The sequence below is a fragment of the Colletotrichum acutatum genome (assembly GCF_030867785.1).
Source record: "Colletotrichum acutatum strain CBS 112980 chromosome Unknown BDZ83scaffold_107, whole genome shotgun sequence".
NCBI classification, from domain to species: domain Eukaryota; kingdom Fungi; phylum Ascomycota; class Sordariomycetes; order Glomerellales; family Glomerellaceae; genus Colletotrichum; species Colletotrichum acutatum.
In genome coordinates, this window is record NW_026849101.1 from 4,940 (window position 1) to 19,150 (window position 14,211).

The following is a 14,211-nucleotide window of genomic DNA, read 5'->3' on the forward strand; positions in this document are numbered from 1 at the left end:
AGCAGAGTCAGATCAGATTTTCGGTAGGCTTACTTGCAGCCTTTCCTTACAAATTCGACCTGCATTTTTCTCTTGTTCCAAATCCCCCCTCTATTAGCTCCGTCTTAGTTATCGGATATCATGAAGGGAGGGGACGGAAGGGGGAGTTTGCTTATGCAGTTTAAGGCATGATTGTGGGATATGCGCGTATTTTCTTATTAACCGCTGCTTTCCCTATTGCTATACACGTGTGAAATGTTAACTAACTCTTGACTTTTTTTGGTATCATAAAAGTCTGTACCGGGAAATCCAGTCCGTCGCAAACGGCCAACAGACGCTGCCCACTACAGACTACGGAGTACCTATCTCTCTACGAGGAGCTTTGTACTGGAAGAAGGGCCCCTGCGGTGCCGATCCGCCCCCGCCGAGTCAGTAAACTACCCCGAAAATGCCGGCCATGCTAGATGATCCGGCGAGCCCCACCATCTACCGGGTGTCCGGGGTGACGCCGTACCCGGACCCGATGAACCCCTCCCTGCCGGCCGACATCACCCCACGTCAAGTGACGCTTCGCGACCGCCAGACCGTCGCCACCATCATCCCCTTCGCCTCTCGGCACGAGGTGCCCCCGTCCCTGGTGCGCTACCTTAGTGACCAGCTCAACAAGGAAATCGAGGGCGGCGACACCTACCCGATGATGGAGACCATGACGGCCGAACAATTCGGCGCCTACTGGTTCCAGAATTTCGGCGCCGTCATGATGCTGGGCAACATCGAGCAGCCGCACGCTGATCTCAACGACGACATGGACTGGTCCCGCGAGTGCCTCGGCAGCTTCTACATCAAGCCAAACTACCCGGGCCGCAGCAGCCACGTGTGCAACGCGGGCTTCCTCGTCACCGACGCCTCGCGCAACCGCGGCGTGGGCCGCCTCATGGGCGAGTGCTACATCGACTGGGCGCCCAAGCTGGGCTACACCTACTCCGTCTTCAACCTCGTCTACGAGACCAACGTGGCCTCGTGCAAGATCTGGGACGCCCTCGGCTTCAAGCGCATCGGCCGCGTAAAGGGGTGCGGCAACCTCGCCTCGTACCCGGGCACCCTCATCGACGCCATCATCTACGGGCGGGACCTGCCCGTCCCCGGCAGCAACGGCGCAGAGTCGGAGGACCTCGTGAGTGAAGAGCGTTTCGACAAGATCAAGTTTTATTTGAAATATGGACGGTATCCGGCGGGTGCTGACCGCGCCGAGAAAAGCAGGCTCCGGAGCGCGGCGACGCACTATAAGCTGGTGGGGGAGGGGGAGGCCGGCGGCGGAGGCGAACGGCTGATGCTCAAGGATAAAGAGGTCGTGCCGGATCCGAGGAGGCAGTACGAGATTGCGCGCGAGGTGCATGCCGCCGGCCACGGCGGGATCAACAAGACGACGGCGACGATTGCGGAGAAGTATCACTGGAGCCGCATCAAGGAGACGGCAAGCGACGTGATTCGGAACTGTACGGAGTGTAAGGAGCTCGGCAAGACACCTGCGCCGGGGGGTGGGAACGGGGGTGGTGCCAAGGGGAGGTCAGCGGCGGCATTGGCAGCTGCTGCTACTGCTGCTTCTACTACTTCTTCTGCTCCGCCTGTATCGGTTGTGAATCCCCTCACAAATACTTCATTTCATCACACTCATTCAACATCACCGCCACAGCAACCGCTATCACCAGGGCCTACCTCAACAGTTCTCAGCACCGCAGATCATGTCCTTTCACTTCAACACCAACATCCACATCATCACCATCACCTTCCGCCCCTCTCACCACCAAGGTCATCACCCTACGCAGAAGTCACCTCCTTACCGCCCTCCCACACCCTCCGTGACCCCTCAGCTTCGCCCTTACCGCGCCACCCTCACCACAACCCCATGCTACAAGACGAGTCCTTCCAGCCCATTGATCCGCAAATCATTGGCGGCCTGCAGCCGCCGGGTCCGACGTCGCACCACGATCTCCATCATCACCACCATCACGAGAACCCGTATAACCCGTACCACCCTCACCACACCGACTTCCAGGCGTTATTGAACGCGACGGAGGCTGAGGAAGGGGTAGAAGGGTTGGGTGAGATGGGGGTGTCGGCGGAGGAGGCGGCTGCTGTGGATCGGGATCTGGATATGTTGATTGAGCAGGGGGATGATGATGATGTTGGTGTTGGGGTGGGCGTGGATGGAGATGCGGATGCGGTTATGGGAGAGAAGGATGGGAGGGAGAAAGATGTTTATTCTATAGAGTTTATAAACGGATGATGCCAATAGGTGATAGGAAAGTGGTTTGGCGGTGGCGTTGTGTCTATTTGGCGTCTTGAATACCATGGATGAGGGCGGCGGCGGTCCTGTTCTTTTTTTCTCTCTCTTTCACTTCATATACTTGATAGACTTGCACAACTTACTTACATGGCAAGCGGACATGTCAGCAATTCAGACTTTACTCATATAAATGATTTCATGGGCAGCATAACCTGGCTTAGTACCTTGTCACTGGGATACGCTTATATCGTATTGTTTGATACTCTCTCGAAAGCTGGATCTCCTTGCAGCGGGTCACCGAAGCCGATAGAGCCGGGATAGAAGACATTGGTCTCATAAATGAGCTCTCAATCAATCGCCCGCCTTAGTCGTGTCGTCTTTTCCGATCTCATTCATGCCATCTCACATGGGGGGCACGGAGCCGAGCGCCGGGGCGGATGGCAGATAGTATGGGACACGACCGGGACCCGCCATTCGGGGCGTCGCTTCCGTCCGGGACGGGCGGGGCGCACTAATGCCGTGCCTAATCTCAAAAACTCTTTTCTCGGCCAAATCTAAGAGATACCTTAGCTTGAACTAAAGCGGTTAAAATGACGCGGCCATTAATCGTGACCAAGGGCAGAGAGTTTTTGCAAATTTATTCTTTTTCTTGAAAACTTGAGTATCGTTGGTTCCGCTAGTATCCGTGAGTACATACTCTGAAGTGTACACCTCCGTGCTCTGCAAACATGGCGCCTTAAGCTTTGCTTCTCCTCGAGTCAAGCTCTCGCTCAGGCACGAGGCTTCCACGATTCGTGGGGGCGTGTCGTGCAACTGGAGAACTGAACCAGCCGGCGACAACGGCCGGGCGAACATGCTTCCGTCTCATCTTTCTAGCGGGATCCTGGAAACGCGAGAAGACAGGGGGTTGCCAAGACCTAATTTTCGGATTTCTCTGGTATACGTAAGGATCCAAACTCTAAAAAGGCCGCTCGAGAGTTGAAACCTGTTCGGATTGCCCTTTTGCTTGGACTCCGTTTCTACCTCTTCTTGTGTGCTACCCAAGGTCTTGGGGGTGTTTGGATTGTTGATGTTGGGTTGACAGAAAAGGCAACGAGTAAGAAGAGGGTGTTGAGGTCAATGGTGTTTGGATCCCTCACCCAAAGTCAACGGATCTGCGGACACCATAGAAGAAGAATGGGGTTGAGATGCGACTGACGATACGATTACAGCCTCCCTCAGCGGGCGGCGGGTTGTGTGTCCTCCGGTATCTGGTCGGCAGGACCGATAATGCTCACGATTTTATGGACCATCCCGCCGTGGTTCGTGCTTCTCTCTCATGCCGCCACGCCATGTCCATCATCCATCAATCTGGCCTCGTGGGCGCGGAGATCAAAGTGGGACCTCTCTCAATCACAATTCACAGACTCAATCTGTTCAAAAAGCAAAGACGTATTGCACACGACGTGATTGGGTGTACGGAGTACAGTATCCCCGCGAGATAGTATGCCGGCCTGTTCGGCAGGGCTGGCGAGCATAATCCCCGTTAAGCACGTCTTTGCAATGCTCAACAGCCTTGCCGTTGTGCTTGCAGAAACCGTCTTTCGAGTTGCCCTTCTTACTACCGCTACCGCATAACTTCGGTGTGCGGATGTCAGTCTTGCCAGGGAAGAGGCCACCTCATCATCCCAACTTCACCAACTCCAGACGGCACCCAGATTTCATATATATTTAGAAACCTTCTTTTCTCTCGAAAAAAGCAGAACCCCGCGGCCACCCGATTGGCCCGCCCACGAACATCGCACTCAGTTCTGAAACTGCGCATGCTCCTGTCCCGTAAACCTGTCCCTTCTCAAGATTCCCCTCGCATGCTTACAGCCCGGGGTTGCCTTGAACTCTGTTCTGTCCCCAGCGGCACCTTTTTTCTTTTCTCGGTGACTGGCGTTCCTTTTTTCCCTGGTGAGCCCAAGGCGAAGGTACCGGCACACCGGCGTACCTTGTAGACGGTCGCCCCCTCCAAAACTCCGCGCCCGCGTGGTGAAGTAAGGAGTGAGGAAGAAGGGGGATACACCTCCCACTACACTGGCACACATATTGCGACGAACTCGGGAACCGGACCGTGAGACGGGCGTAACCCTGTGACTTTCCTCCTGCCGAAACTTGCGACGCCGTGCCAAACGGCAGCGTACGCGTACGTCTGGTCGTCTGGTCACCACGCTTGGCTCATCTGACGGACACTCACACACGGTAGACCACAGAAGCCCAGGCCGCCCAGAGATCTGAAGGGTCGAACTTCCGTCAAGATTGGGGGTGCGTAGGATTGATGCAGATTGGCGGGACCGCCTACACAGCCTCGATCGGTCGAGGCCAGCACTTGTTTCCCGATTGCGACTTTATTCTTTTCGAGTCAAGGGAGGGTGTTGGCCCGGAGCCCGGCAGGTAGGGGGAGGGTGTGGTAGTTGATAATTTGATGGGGTGGTAATCAATCAAAGAAGGTTGGACTAAGGTTATATAGCGCTATTAACCTCCACGAAATTTCCCATGGCGTCTCCTATTCTTTCGATAGTGTCATTAAACTTATCAGCTTGGTCTCTCCATCCATCTCTGTGACAGCACACAGCTAGCCTCTCTTTTATCGACAACATTCGCTCTCACACAAAGCTCTTTCAAAATTCGACACGTCGCATATACACAAAAGTGCTCATATACATACAAACACGCTCTCTACATACATCCAACACAACCAATACAGCACAACACTCAACCGATATCATCTTACACAACCGATACACCTACAACACACGCAATCAAACACACAACTCACAAAACTCCAAACACCACATACACAACACACAAACCAGTCAACATGAAGTTCTCACTCCTCACCCTCATCACTCTCGTCAGCGCCGCGTCCGCAATCAGCGTCGACGCCGGCCTCATCAAGAGGCAATGCATCGCAGAAGGAGGTTAGCTCTTCTCTCTCTTCACTCCACACATTCACCAACGAACCCTATGCTAACGAATATTCTTTCAGGTCTCTGCTTCACAAGCACCACAGAAGTAGACAAGCCCTGCTGCGGCGGCCTCATCTGCAACACCGACCCCGCGCGCAATAATGCCAACGTGTGCGGCAAGAAGCCCGCCGAGAAGAGGGACGTCCCGGAGCCTCTGCCTGTACCGCGGGCAATGCCTGAGATTCCTCGCGATGAGCCCATCTGGGGATAAGTGGGAAACGACAAGACGATCAGGAGGGAAACAGTATGGCAGGAGAGGGACTTCTACCTAGGCCGTTGTTCTGGCCAACAAGCGTACGATTATGACTTTTATATTCTTTCTACTTTCAATCTTCTTCGATGACTCAACCATCACAACGGCTTGGTTGCTAGGGACGGGGACAACTTTAGACTTGATACCACATTTCTTAGCGTTTTTTTGAGATACCAACTTTTCGATATCATTCAAAGAATCTATTTACTTTGTACTTGCTCCTGGGGTACTTCTTGATGAGTCTTGTGGTCTGAATCGTGGACATGCCCCAAAAGCTAGATGACGAGATCGCTCTTATGCCTGCCATCTTGGAACACTACATGTGTTGAAGAAAATCATCTCACTTTGTCTTGGTACTTTCACTCCAGTAAACCTTTCCATTTGGCAAATATGACCTGCACACCGAAGATCCCCTCACCGCGTAGACGATAGTATTCATGTTGGATATAGGCCACATTTTGACACGACAGCTTTGCGTACGAATAAAGATAAAACTTAAACGTCGCTGTCAAGAGCAAAAAGAACAAAAGGGGGATGATCAAGTCACCACACATCCGTGTCCCAAGCAACAGATATAAACCACTCAGCCCCGTCTACCCACTCCCATCACACAAGCCAAGCCAAACTCAAGAACAAACATATAATTAAGCTAGTTTCATTTTTTCGTTGACACGTATAGAGTAGAGATGATATACTGTTCGTCTCATATGAAGGTATTCACCGAGGTACCTACTCATCTACATGTAACACGTAGGGTCAATGCCCACAACTGAGAGACGGCCCAGGCTCGGTCCAGGGACCATGCTCGCTAGATATGAACGATCCAGCGAATATCCAGTAGAGTCCAGTCGACGCTGATAGCCTTGCGTAAACGTATAGCTCTGAGAATCAATCGACATAAAGTCGAGGTCAAGCATCGGCGGCGATATCACAAACTGTGTTATAGGATTGACTGGTAGATAGTCTCACAGAGGCATGAGATGGGTGGGAATCGTATGCCTGCATCCAAGAACTCATCACTCCCAATCTCACACACATACAAGAGAAAATAGTGACATACGCCCGTCGACAGCAGCAGAGGGCGAATTTCTATAGAAATACTGGTACATGTTCATACATTGGTAGGTAGTCTAGTACAAAGTCCCAGGACAGGACGATTCTTCTCCCTCATCTTTTCTCTCTTTTCCCATCTCCATCTCCTCAATCCTCAACACTCACTTCAACCTAATTGCCCATCGGAGAACTTCAAAGCTCACCATCAACAGCCTTGCTCCGATCAACCTGCAACATCTCAAGCAACCTCGCCTCCTCGCCCTCCTCCGCATTGTGCGCCGCGTGCGAGGCCGTCGACTGCCACTTCTTTATTTCCCTCTCCCACGCGTTCCCCTGGGCCTTCATGAATCGTTGCGTCTCCAGCGGGGTGGTCCACTCCGACTCGCCATTCTCCGCGGCCGCGAGACGGCGCTTCTGGCCCGCCTCGCCCGCACGTCCGAGGACGCCCGCGATGACGGCGACGGATCGGTAGCTGTTTGGCGGACATTTTGTTAGTCAACGTTGAAAAGGAATGAGGTGGTTTGTGATTTTGAATGGGAAGTTTGACGTGAGAGAAAGGAGGAAGAGGAGAAAGAATACTAACCTGTCATCGTTGGCAGGAATGGCATACGTGACCCAATCCGGGTTCGCATCCGTATCAATAATCCCAATCGTCGGCACGTTCGCCAACCCACACTCGTACAGCATGGTATAGTTCTCCCTCGGGTTCAAACACACAATCAGATCCGGAACCAGCGGCCGCCCCGTCCTCTGCAACCTCTCAAACCCCTGCAGCGTGATATCCTTCTCGTCCACGATCCGCACCTCCTTCCCCTGGTTAATCACGTCGCGGTTCGTAATGTTGCCCGGCGTCCACTTGGTAAACAAGTGACACCCGCCCGCGAGCTTCGCCGCTCCCGTCACGATGTCCATCTGTCCCTTGCGCGTGCCCGCAAACAAGATCAACCCGCCGCGGTACGCCACCTCTTCAACCACACGCGCCGCACGACGGAGGTACGCAGCCGTAGTCTCGAGGGAAATAATGTGAATCCCCTGCCTCACACCGTAGATGTACTTTGCGTTGGCCGGGTTCCAGCGGGACGTATGATGTCCCATGTGCGTCTGACTCGCCATCAGCAGCTCCAGGCTAATGTCCTTCGGGTGAGGCGGGTTCTCGATGAGCTGCGAGGGCACGTACGGCCGTCCGACGGCGGCGCCGACGCGGGCGTTGAGGTTCTGCTGCCGGCGGAAGCGGTTATAGGCGTTGGGCACCGTCTTGGAGCGGGCCTCAATCGCCTCGGCGCGCTTGGCTGCCGCATCCGGGTCGTTCTGCAGTGAGGCAGCGGCAGCGTGGGGAATCTGGCCGAGGGCCGCGGAGGTGGTCAGATCTGCAAACGTCTCGGGCGTCATGGCGCCAACGAGGGCGTCGGTCGTGATGCCGGCGCGGTGGCATGATCGGGCAACTGCTGGCGCCAGCAGGGCTCTGCTGCCTGTACGGGAAAGATGATGTCAGCTACAATTCAATTGAAGACTTTCAGAGGCTTCACGTACCATGCCGGCTGACTATGCTTCTGACAATCATGGCGTTTTGGCGGGCGGCGTTGGTTGCTCAGGAGTCGTTACGCTGCTGCAGTTTCCCAGGAACAATTTTTGGAGCTCTCAGGGAAGCTGGACGGAAGTCTCCGCAACGCCCCTGCCGATGCGCCCCACATGTCATGTTAGGTAAGCACTCAATTGACAGCAAGAGGATCAAGACAATTCCAAGGCACGTTTCAAGACTAAGATTCATAGGTAGTCCAAAGGTTTAGATTTTCAGTAAATTGATAAAACGGATGTGCGGTGTATTAGTTTAACGTCGGGGTACTCAAGTCTAGTAAAGACAACAATACTCGATACATATTTACAATGCTTCGCCAAGGACTCTCGTAAAGTCGTGATTGAGATCCTCCTCTTTCCTGTCTCTAGCTTTCTCTCTCTGTAGCGCATCCCTTACCTACTACTGGTCAGGCGAGAGATCGTGAAAACACCGACAATGACAACCGCCAACGTCACAATGGCACCGGGGAGGAGCAGCTCGTTGGGAACACCGGCAATAACCTCCTTCTCCGCGGGTGCGTGGTGTTTCGCGCGACGCGACCTCCGGATCGTAGACTCATCCTCATCCTCATCCTCTGCCTCGTCGTCCTCGTCATCATAGGCTCTTCTCCTGCGCAGGTCGGGCGTGGCGGAGATGGGAGGGGTGGGGAGCGCAATAGTCTCGATGGTCGGGGGTGCGGCGGAAACGGGGGGCTTCTCGGGGTCGTGGACGAACAGGTCGACCTTCTCATGGCGGCTCTGGCGGGCAAGAAGAATGGATTCGAGCAGATCGTTGTCCGTCGTGATGGAGACAGAATCACCCTCATCGTCGAGGTAGCTGAGCGCAAAACCACCCGAGATCTTGCCTTCGTCGGCTACGGGAGCACCGCCAATGGCATCGACTTCGCTTCCCAGTTTGGCAACAACATTGGCAACCATCGCTGAGATTCCCTGGGATGCAATGACCTGCAGGCGGTGAACACGGCCGGACGGTGCCTTGAACTTGAAGGGGAAGGGCAACTCGGCAGGTGACTGCTGAGCTGGGCTATTGCCAGTGACGGCGGAGCGAGGCGGTGACTCCAAGCCAACGTGGGAGGCAGAGTCGCCGGGAGCCACGCTGTCGCCGATGCGCTCCCGGGTGATATCGGGAGACATGATGCGTGAGCCCAGATTTGTGTGGTGGGTGTGGCTTCCCTCGCCGGACATCATGGACTCGGTGCCGTCGTCGAGCGAGAGCCAGAACTTGTTCCACGCGGGTCCTTCGCTGTCTGAGGTAGACATGGTGTTGATCTGCTCGAGGGTGGCGTAAGTGAGCTTGAGAACGTCGACCATGCCGACGATTTCGCCGCCTTCGTTCATGACGGGGAGGTTGAGGTAGTGGCCGTCTACATGGAACGTTAGTTGCTGTTGCTTTCACTGTATCAACACGGGTAGCTTACCATGCATCTTGCGGAGAGCAGCCTGGATGCTCATCTCCATGGGAGCAAAGTCCGGGTGAGGCGTCATCACGCGGACAACGCTGCAGGTCGCGGGGTCGAGACCCGGGGCAATGACACGGAGGACGACGTCCTTGCTGGTAAAGATACCAGTAATGGCACCCTGATCTTGCACCAGGACGGCCGTGGTTCGGTTCTCCTTCATCATCTGTGCGGCCTCCTTGACCGAGGTTCTCACGCTGACCGTCGTCGGGGGGCGTCCGTCAAGGACCGACTCGAGAGTCGGGCCCGACATCTTGGAACGCAGAGCCTCGACGTACTGGATAATCTGTTGCGGCTGGCTCGTGCCGAGCTCGGACTGTACACCCTCGAGGGCATCGTACAGGCGTCTCGACGACGAGTAGGCACGCTCCAGCTTCTCCATGGCATCGTAGAAACACTTTGTAATATCGAGAATACCGGAAATATCTTGGTTCTCGTCCATGACGGGCAAGTGACGGAAACCCTTGCGGACCATGAGATCGAGGGCGTCGGTGGCGCTGGTATCGGTGCGGGCGCAGAGGGGGTTCTTGGTCATGATCTCGGCAATGGTGATGTGATTGGGCTTCTGGCCGGCGCCGACAACGCGGAAGGCGAGATCCTTTGCGGTGAAGATACCGGCGATGCGGTCGTCGTCGTCGGTGACGAGGACGCAGTCCTCACGCTTGGCGGCCATGAGCTGGGCGGCCTCGGCGACGGTGGTGGCGGGCTTGATCTGCAGGGCTTGACTGGGCTTCAGGGCGAGGACGGTGCCCGGCGGGGCCTTGCGGGAGTGACGGGCTCGGCTCGTGAGGTGCTTCTTCTTGGAGAGGTCGCTCTCCATCTTCTTGCGAATTGCCTTGACGTAGTAGTCAGTATCCATTGTGTCGAGCAGTCTGGCCCTTTCGAGCTCGCCGTAGGTAAGTCTGGCCATTTGGAGGTAGCGGGAGCTTCTGGAGGTTCGACTGTGGTAGACGCGATCGGATTGCCAGGAAGATTGGAGACGCGACGATGACGACAACAGAAGATGGACAAGCGGCGGTCTGCGTATCTTTCCTCCAAAGGCAAAGGAGCAGATAGAGGCAAAAGGTCGTGATCGTGGGGTACTATCAGAAGGAATGAAATAAAAAGGGCATCATACCTCATCTCTCTTGGTCTGCTTCTGACGACTGGCACTGACTCCTGATCCACCACCGCCGCCGCCGCCAACTTCGCTCTGGGTGGCCTGGGTTTCTAGGACAGGGCGCGGAATACCAGAGGATACGGCGGCGGGAGGTGCAGAGCCTGTGACAGAGGGGCTCTGGGTGAAGGGGATGCCTCCACGGGCCTGGCCGCGATTGGGCGTGCCTCTAAGGGTGTTGCCTGACATTGCATGAACTTGTCAGATTGCGATTAATGGGAGGTGTTGATGCGTGGTGTGGCTATTTTTTTCTCCTTCGTCTGCGCTTTTTGGCTTTTGGGGGGCGGAGAGCTGCTGGGGTGGGTGCCGAGGACGACGCGTGCGAGCGTGCGAGCCGGCGGTCGGGGGTCAATAACGGGGCGCAAGGTAAATTGTCGTAGCTCCGAAGTTCTGCAGGAAGAGACGAGACGAGACGTGGGATGAAAACAGGTTTCCGAGACAGGGTGAAGTGAGATGGATGAAGAGAGTGAGAGAGAGGGACAAAGGGAGGGCCGACAAAGAGGGACCAGATGACAGCAGATGGGTATCCAATGTAGCCTGGTGTCTACTGGTCTGGCGTCTGTCTATTCGTGTCTTGCAGCCTTGCAACCTGGGTGAGGGATAATTATCCGTGGATAGACGATAAGATGATAATATCAACCGTTGGAGAAAGCTGGAATTGGTTCCTTTCAGAAGCTTAAGCCAAAGATATTATTGATGGGAGATGGGAGGAAACCGGCTGGGGTCGGGGCCGGGTTAGTTATTTCCAGGTCCCAAGATCCACGTTCACTGGTCCAGCAGCTGTCTTGGTCCAGTCATTTACAGCAATCGTCAACCTAAATGGAGCAGGTATGATGTGGTCATGGGGCCTCACAATTCTCCCCTTTCCTTTCTACCTCGTACCTTTATCGGCCCCGATACTTTGGTTCCATCTTCTGCTGCATCTGCTGCTACTGCGCGCTGCAAATTGTCTCCAGCCAATGTCACCGCTGTGAGCTGTGAAGAATGGACGGCAAGAAACATTGCATCGACTGGACAGCAAAAGACACAAAAAAAAAAAAAAAAAAAGACCCTGGTTGTCGCGGTGACAGGGGAGCACGATGCACGGGCCAGAACCGGCACCCGCGACGTCGCTGACCGTCGCCTTCAAATCTCGTAAGCTCCAGTTCACATCGCTTCTCTCCAATCACGTATCGTATCCGATCTAAGTGGATCCCTAAAGCCCACTTGGTCGGTCCCTGAAGCTCCCGAGGCCGTCCAGAACTCCTCGGTGACCTCACTCCGCCATTTCATCTGACAGCTGTAGCTTTATACCATGAGTGATTTCTATCATCAAGTACACGTGTTTGATTGAGAGATGAAATACAAACTCTTATTTTACTTACCTACGAAAGCTCATCCGATGCTGCCAGCTCATAGAAACTCAATCATCATCAAAGCCTGCAGAAAGATTCGGTGGAAACGTCCCGACTCTGGCCCTTGCATGAACCTACCGGGCGGCGGTGAATAGCAGTCTCGATTAAGACAGCTGAACCCTGTCGAGTCCAAAGGTGCATGTCATCTGATCTCTGCAGCGCTGTTTTCTCCAACCTGTGCCTACCTTACCTGTTGCCTTTTCTTCACATAAGACCACAAGCACCCAGTGGTGGTAGCTGGATTACACAGCTCGAGTTTAAACAACCACATCATTATCGACCGATTCTTACACCACTCACTCCCCGTCCTTCCGGATTTCTCCTCGAAACCAACAATGTTCCCCAGCTTCTCCAACATTGTGCAACGATGCCTGAGCATGCTGCGCACATGGACCTGACCCAAGATGGCGGGTCTTACCGTGCGGTGCCCCCTTTTTTAGCCTCACCTGAGAGTCAAATATCGCCTGACCTTCGCTAATTCACCAGTGCCACCTCCTATCAGGGCAGTGAGGCACTGATGAGATTGGATCCGAAATTCCGCTGGCCTGGTCCCGAGGCTTTCTTTAGAAGTGCTGCACTTGTGCTGTGTAAAGCTGTTTAAACCTTTACTGTGTGCTATCGTGCTATGTAGGTGGTCAGGCCTTATTCGGCCCCGGACTTCCCTCGGCTCCGATCATGAGCTTGCGACGTGAACTGCATCCCTGATTTTTCATGATTGCCAGGCTGAGTTTACATCATGTGATCACACGCAGATGGCCTTGGGACTATGAGACAATTCGCTCTGCATATAATAGGTAGTGCTTCACGACGATCCTGAAGTAGCTCCAACATGACCTCATGCCTTTGCTTTGTGACGGAATGTAGGGCTTCAGAATCCCTGACAACCCCTCAATGAGCCCGCACAAGTCCAGTTGCATATGTATATCATCCTATGATACCGCCGGCATTTACTATACACCTTAACAGATCTCCGTCTATGCGTGTCAACTTTAGAATCTTTACAATGTATTAATACTGCACAAAGAAGAGTGTTCTACTGAATCCCTTCTGAAAGGTTCCGAAGCAACAGTCTTACGACTTGAATGAGTGCTCAAAAGAGCAATCTCTCACTCGAATGTATTCCCGGTGCGTCGGCTATGAACAGGACTGCAGAAACCTTCAAGATACATTCTTGACAAGGCTGAAAACGGTAGGAGGTGCTGGATGCAGGATACCTAGGTCAGACAAGAAGATTGTGAGTCTAGAAGTAAGTGGGTCAGCGAGTGCCACGGCTTGTCCATGATTCCAGGAGAGTAGTTCACAGGTATGCTCCAGGTATATTTACTTGTAGGGCTCCGTTCGTGGCACAGAAGCCAATTACATAGCTCTTATATGAGCTGCTTTTGACTTTCCTAGAGACACCATCACTCGATCACCCATTATGCGACCTCATTGTCAATGCAGCAAAGGTTCTTAAACCGCCCATATGATTTTTTACAATTGTTGAATCCCAGGAGTAGGAGGAACGATGACATGCGAGGCAGTCTCAACCCAGTTTACTCCTGATCGGCTACGAGAGGTAGAATCAGTCAACAGTCACTTGGTGGTCTCGCACAAGCTCACTTACAATCGTTCACCTTGTGAACTCACAGCATCATCCGATGAACCTTTGAACCACGAAATAGCTGATGGAAATGTGATGGCTAGATAATGAGTATTAGTACTTGAAGCCGACACCTGGTATCATCCAGTCTGGATCCTAGAGCTTCTAAGGCCAGGTACGCGTCTCAAAAGAGATATAAAAGCAGTGCTATTTCCAATGCCTCGCTATTTCGAATAGTTGCGGAGATCGCCATAAGGTTCGCGCGGAATGCGGCGTGCTAGAAGAAGTTATCAGAGATAGATCTCAGATGTTGGTCGAAAGTCTCGTAGGCAGCACATTGAATGCTGGTAGCTGGGCCTGGCTTCTACCAAGTCCTTGGCCGCTCGCTGATAACACCGGCCTCTGCATTCAATTGTCCGCAACGCTAGATCTCACTACCTCTCTCGCAAGACTGCTGTATCCAAATGCCAATGGCCCGGAAC

The 14,211-nt window shown here is 53.8% G+C and overlaps 4 protein-coding genes across 4 annotated transcripts; 2 read left to right on the forward strand and 2 right to left on the reverse strand.

Annotated features, from left to right (window-relative positions):
* Positions 1-2,664, forward strand: BDZ83DRAFT_633626 (uncharacterized protein). Its single transcript, XM_060509049.1, has one exon. The coding sequence runs from the start codon at positions 428-430 to the stop codon at positions 2,264-2,266; it is 1,839 nt and encodes a 612-aa protein (XP_060360899.1). The 5' UTR covers positions 1-427; the 3' UTR covers positions 2,267-2,664.
* Positions 2,665-4,806: 2,142 nt separating this feature from the next.
* Positions 4,807-5,937, forward strand: BDZ83DRAFT_707154 (uncharacterized protein). Its single transcript, XM_060511541.1, has 2 exons — positions 4,807-5,211; positions 5,280-5,937. The coding sequence occupies exons 1-2, from the start codon at positions 5,112-5,114 to the stop codon at positions 5,468-5,470; spliced, it is 291 nt and encodes a 96-aa protein (XP_060360900.1). The 5' UTR covers positions 4,807-5,111; the 3' UTR covers positions 5,471-5,937.
* A 762-nt stretch (positions 5,938-6,699) lies between these two features.
* BDZ83DRAFT_27052 (ribosomal protein S2) lies at positions 6,700-8,246 on the reverse strand. Its single transcript, XM_060502050.1, has 3 exons — positions 8,096-8,246; positions 7,149-8,034; positions 6,700-7,037 (listed from the first exon to the last, which is right to left on the reverse strand). Exons 1-3 carry the CDS (start codon positions 8,124-8,126, stop codon positions 6,758-6,760), a joined length of 1,197 nt encoding a protein of 398 aa, XP_060360901.1. The 5' UTR covers positions 8,127-8,246; the 3' UTR covers positions 6,700-6,757.
* Position 8,247: 1 nt separating this feature from the next.
* On the reverse strand, positions 8,248-10,607 carry BDZ83DRAFT_27051 (uncharacterized protein). The gene is made up of 2 exons (XM_060502049.1): positions 9,559-10,607; positions 8,248-9,504 (listed from the first exon to the last, which is right to left on the reverse strand). Exons 1-2 carry the CDS (start codon positions 10,505-10,507, stop codon positions 8,534-8,536), a joined length of 1,920 nt encoding a protein of 639 aa, XP_060360902.1. The 5' UTR covers positions 10,508-10,607; the 3' UTR covers positions 8,248-8,533.
* Positions 10,608-14,211: the final 3,604 nt, after the last annotated feature.

What these genes read in the sequence shown, in the direction of transcription:
- BDZ83DRAFT_27051 (XM_060502049.1), bottom strand. Translation starts at nt 10,507, where the DNA reads ATGGCCAGACTTACCTACGGCGAGCTCGAAAGGGCCAGACTGCTCGAC. An exon ending in TGCTCTCCGCAAGATGCATG is followed by an intron (nt 9,505 to 9,558) that starts GTAAGCTACCCG and finishes CGTTCCATGTAG; the next exon opens with ACGGCCACTACCTCAACCTC.
- BDZ83DRAFT_707154 (XM_060511541.1), top strand. Translation starts at nt 5,112, where the DNA reads ATGAAGTTCTCACTCCTCACCCTCATCACTCTCGTCAGCGCCGCGTCC. An exon ending in GCAATGCATCGCAGAAGGAG is followed by an intron (nt 5,212 to 5,279) that starts GTTAGCTCTTCT and finishes ATATTCTTTCAG; the next exon opens with GTCTCTGCTTCACAAGCACC.
- BDZ83DRAFT_27052 (XM_060502050.1), bottom strand. Translation starts at nt 8,126, where the DNA reads ATGATTGTCAGAAGCATAGTCAGCCGGCATG. An exon ending in AAGCATAGTCAGCCGGCATG is followed by an intron (nt 8,035 to 8,095) that starts GTACGTGAAGCC and finishes TTTCCCGTACAG; the next exon opens with GCAGCAGAGCCCTGCTGGCG. An exon ending in ATTCCTGCCAACGATGACAG is followed by an intron (nt 7,038 to 7,148) that starts GTTAGTATTCTT and finishes TCCGCCAAACAG; the next exon opens with CTACCGATCCGTCGCCGTCA.
- BDZ83DRAFT_633626 (XM_060509049.1), top strand. Translation starts at nt 428, where the DNA reads ATGCCGGCCATGCTAGATGATCCGGCGAGCCCCACCATCTACCGGGTG.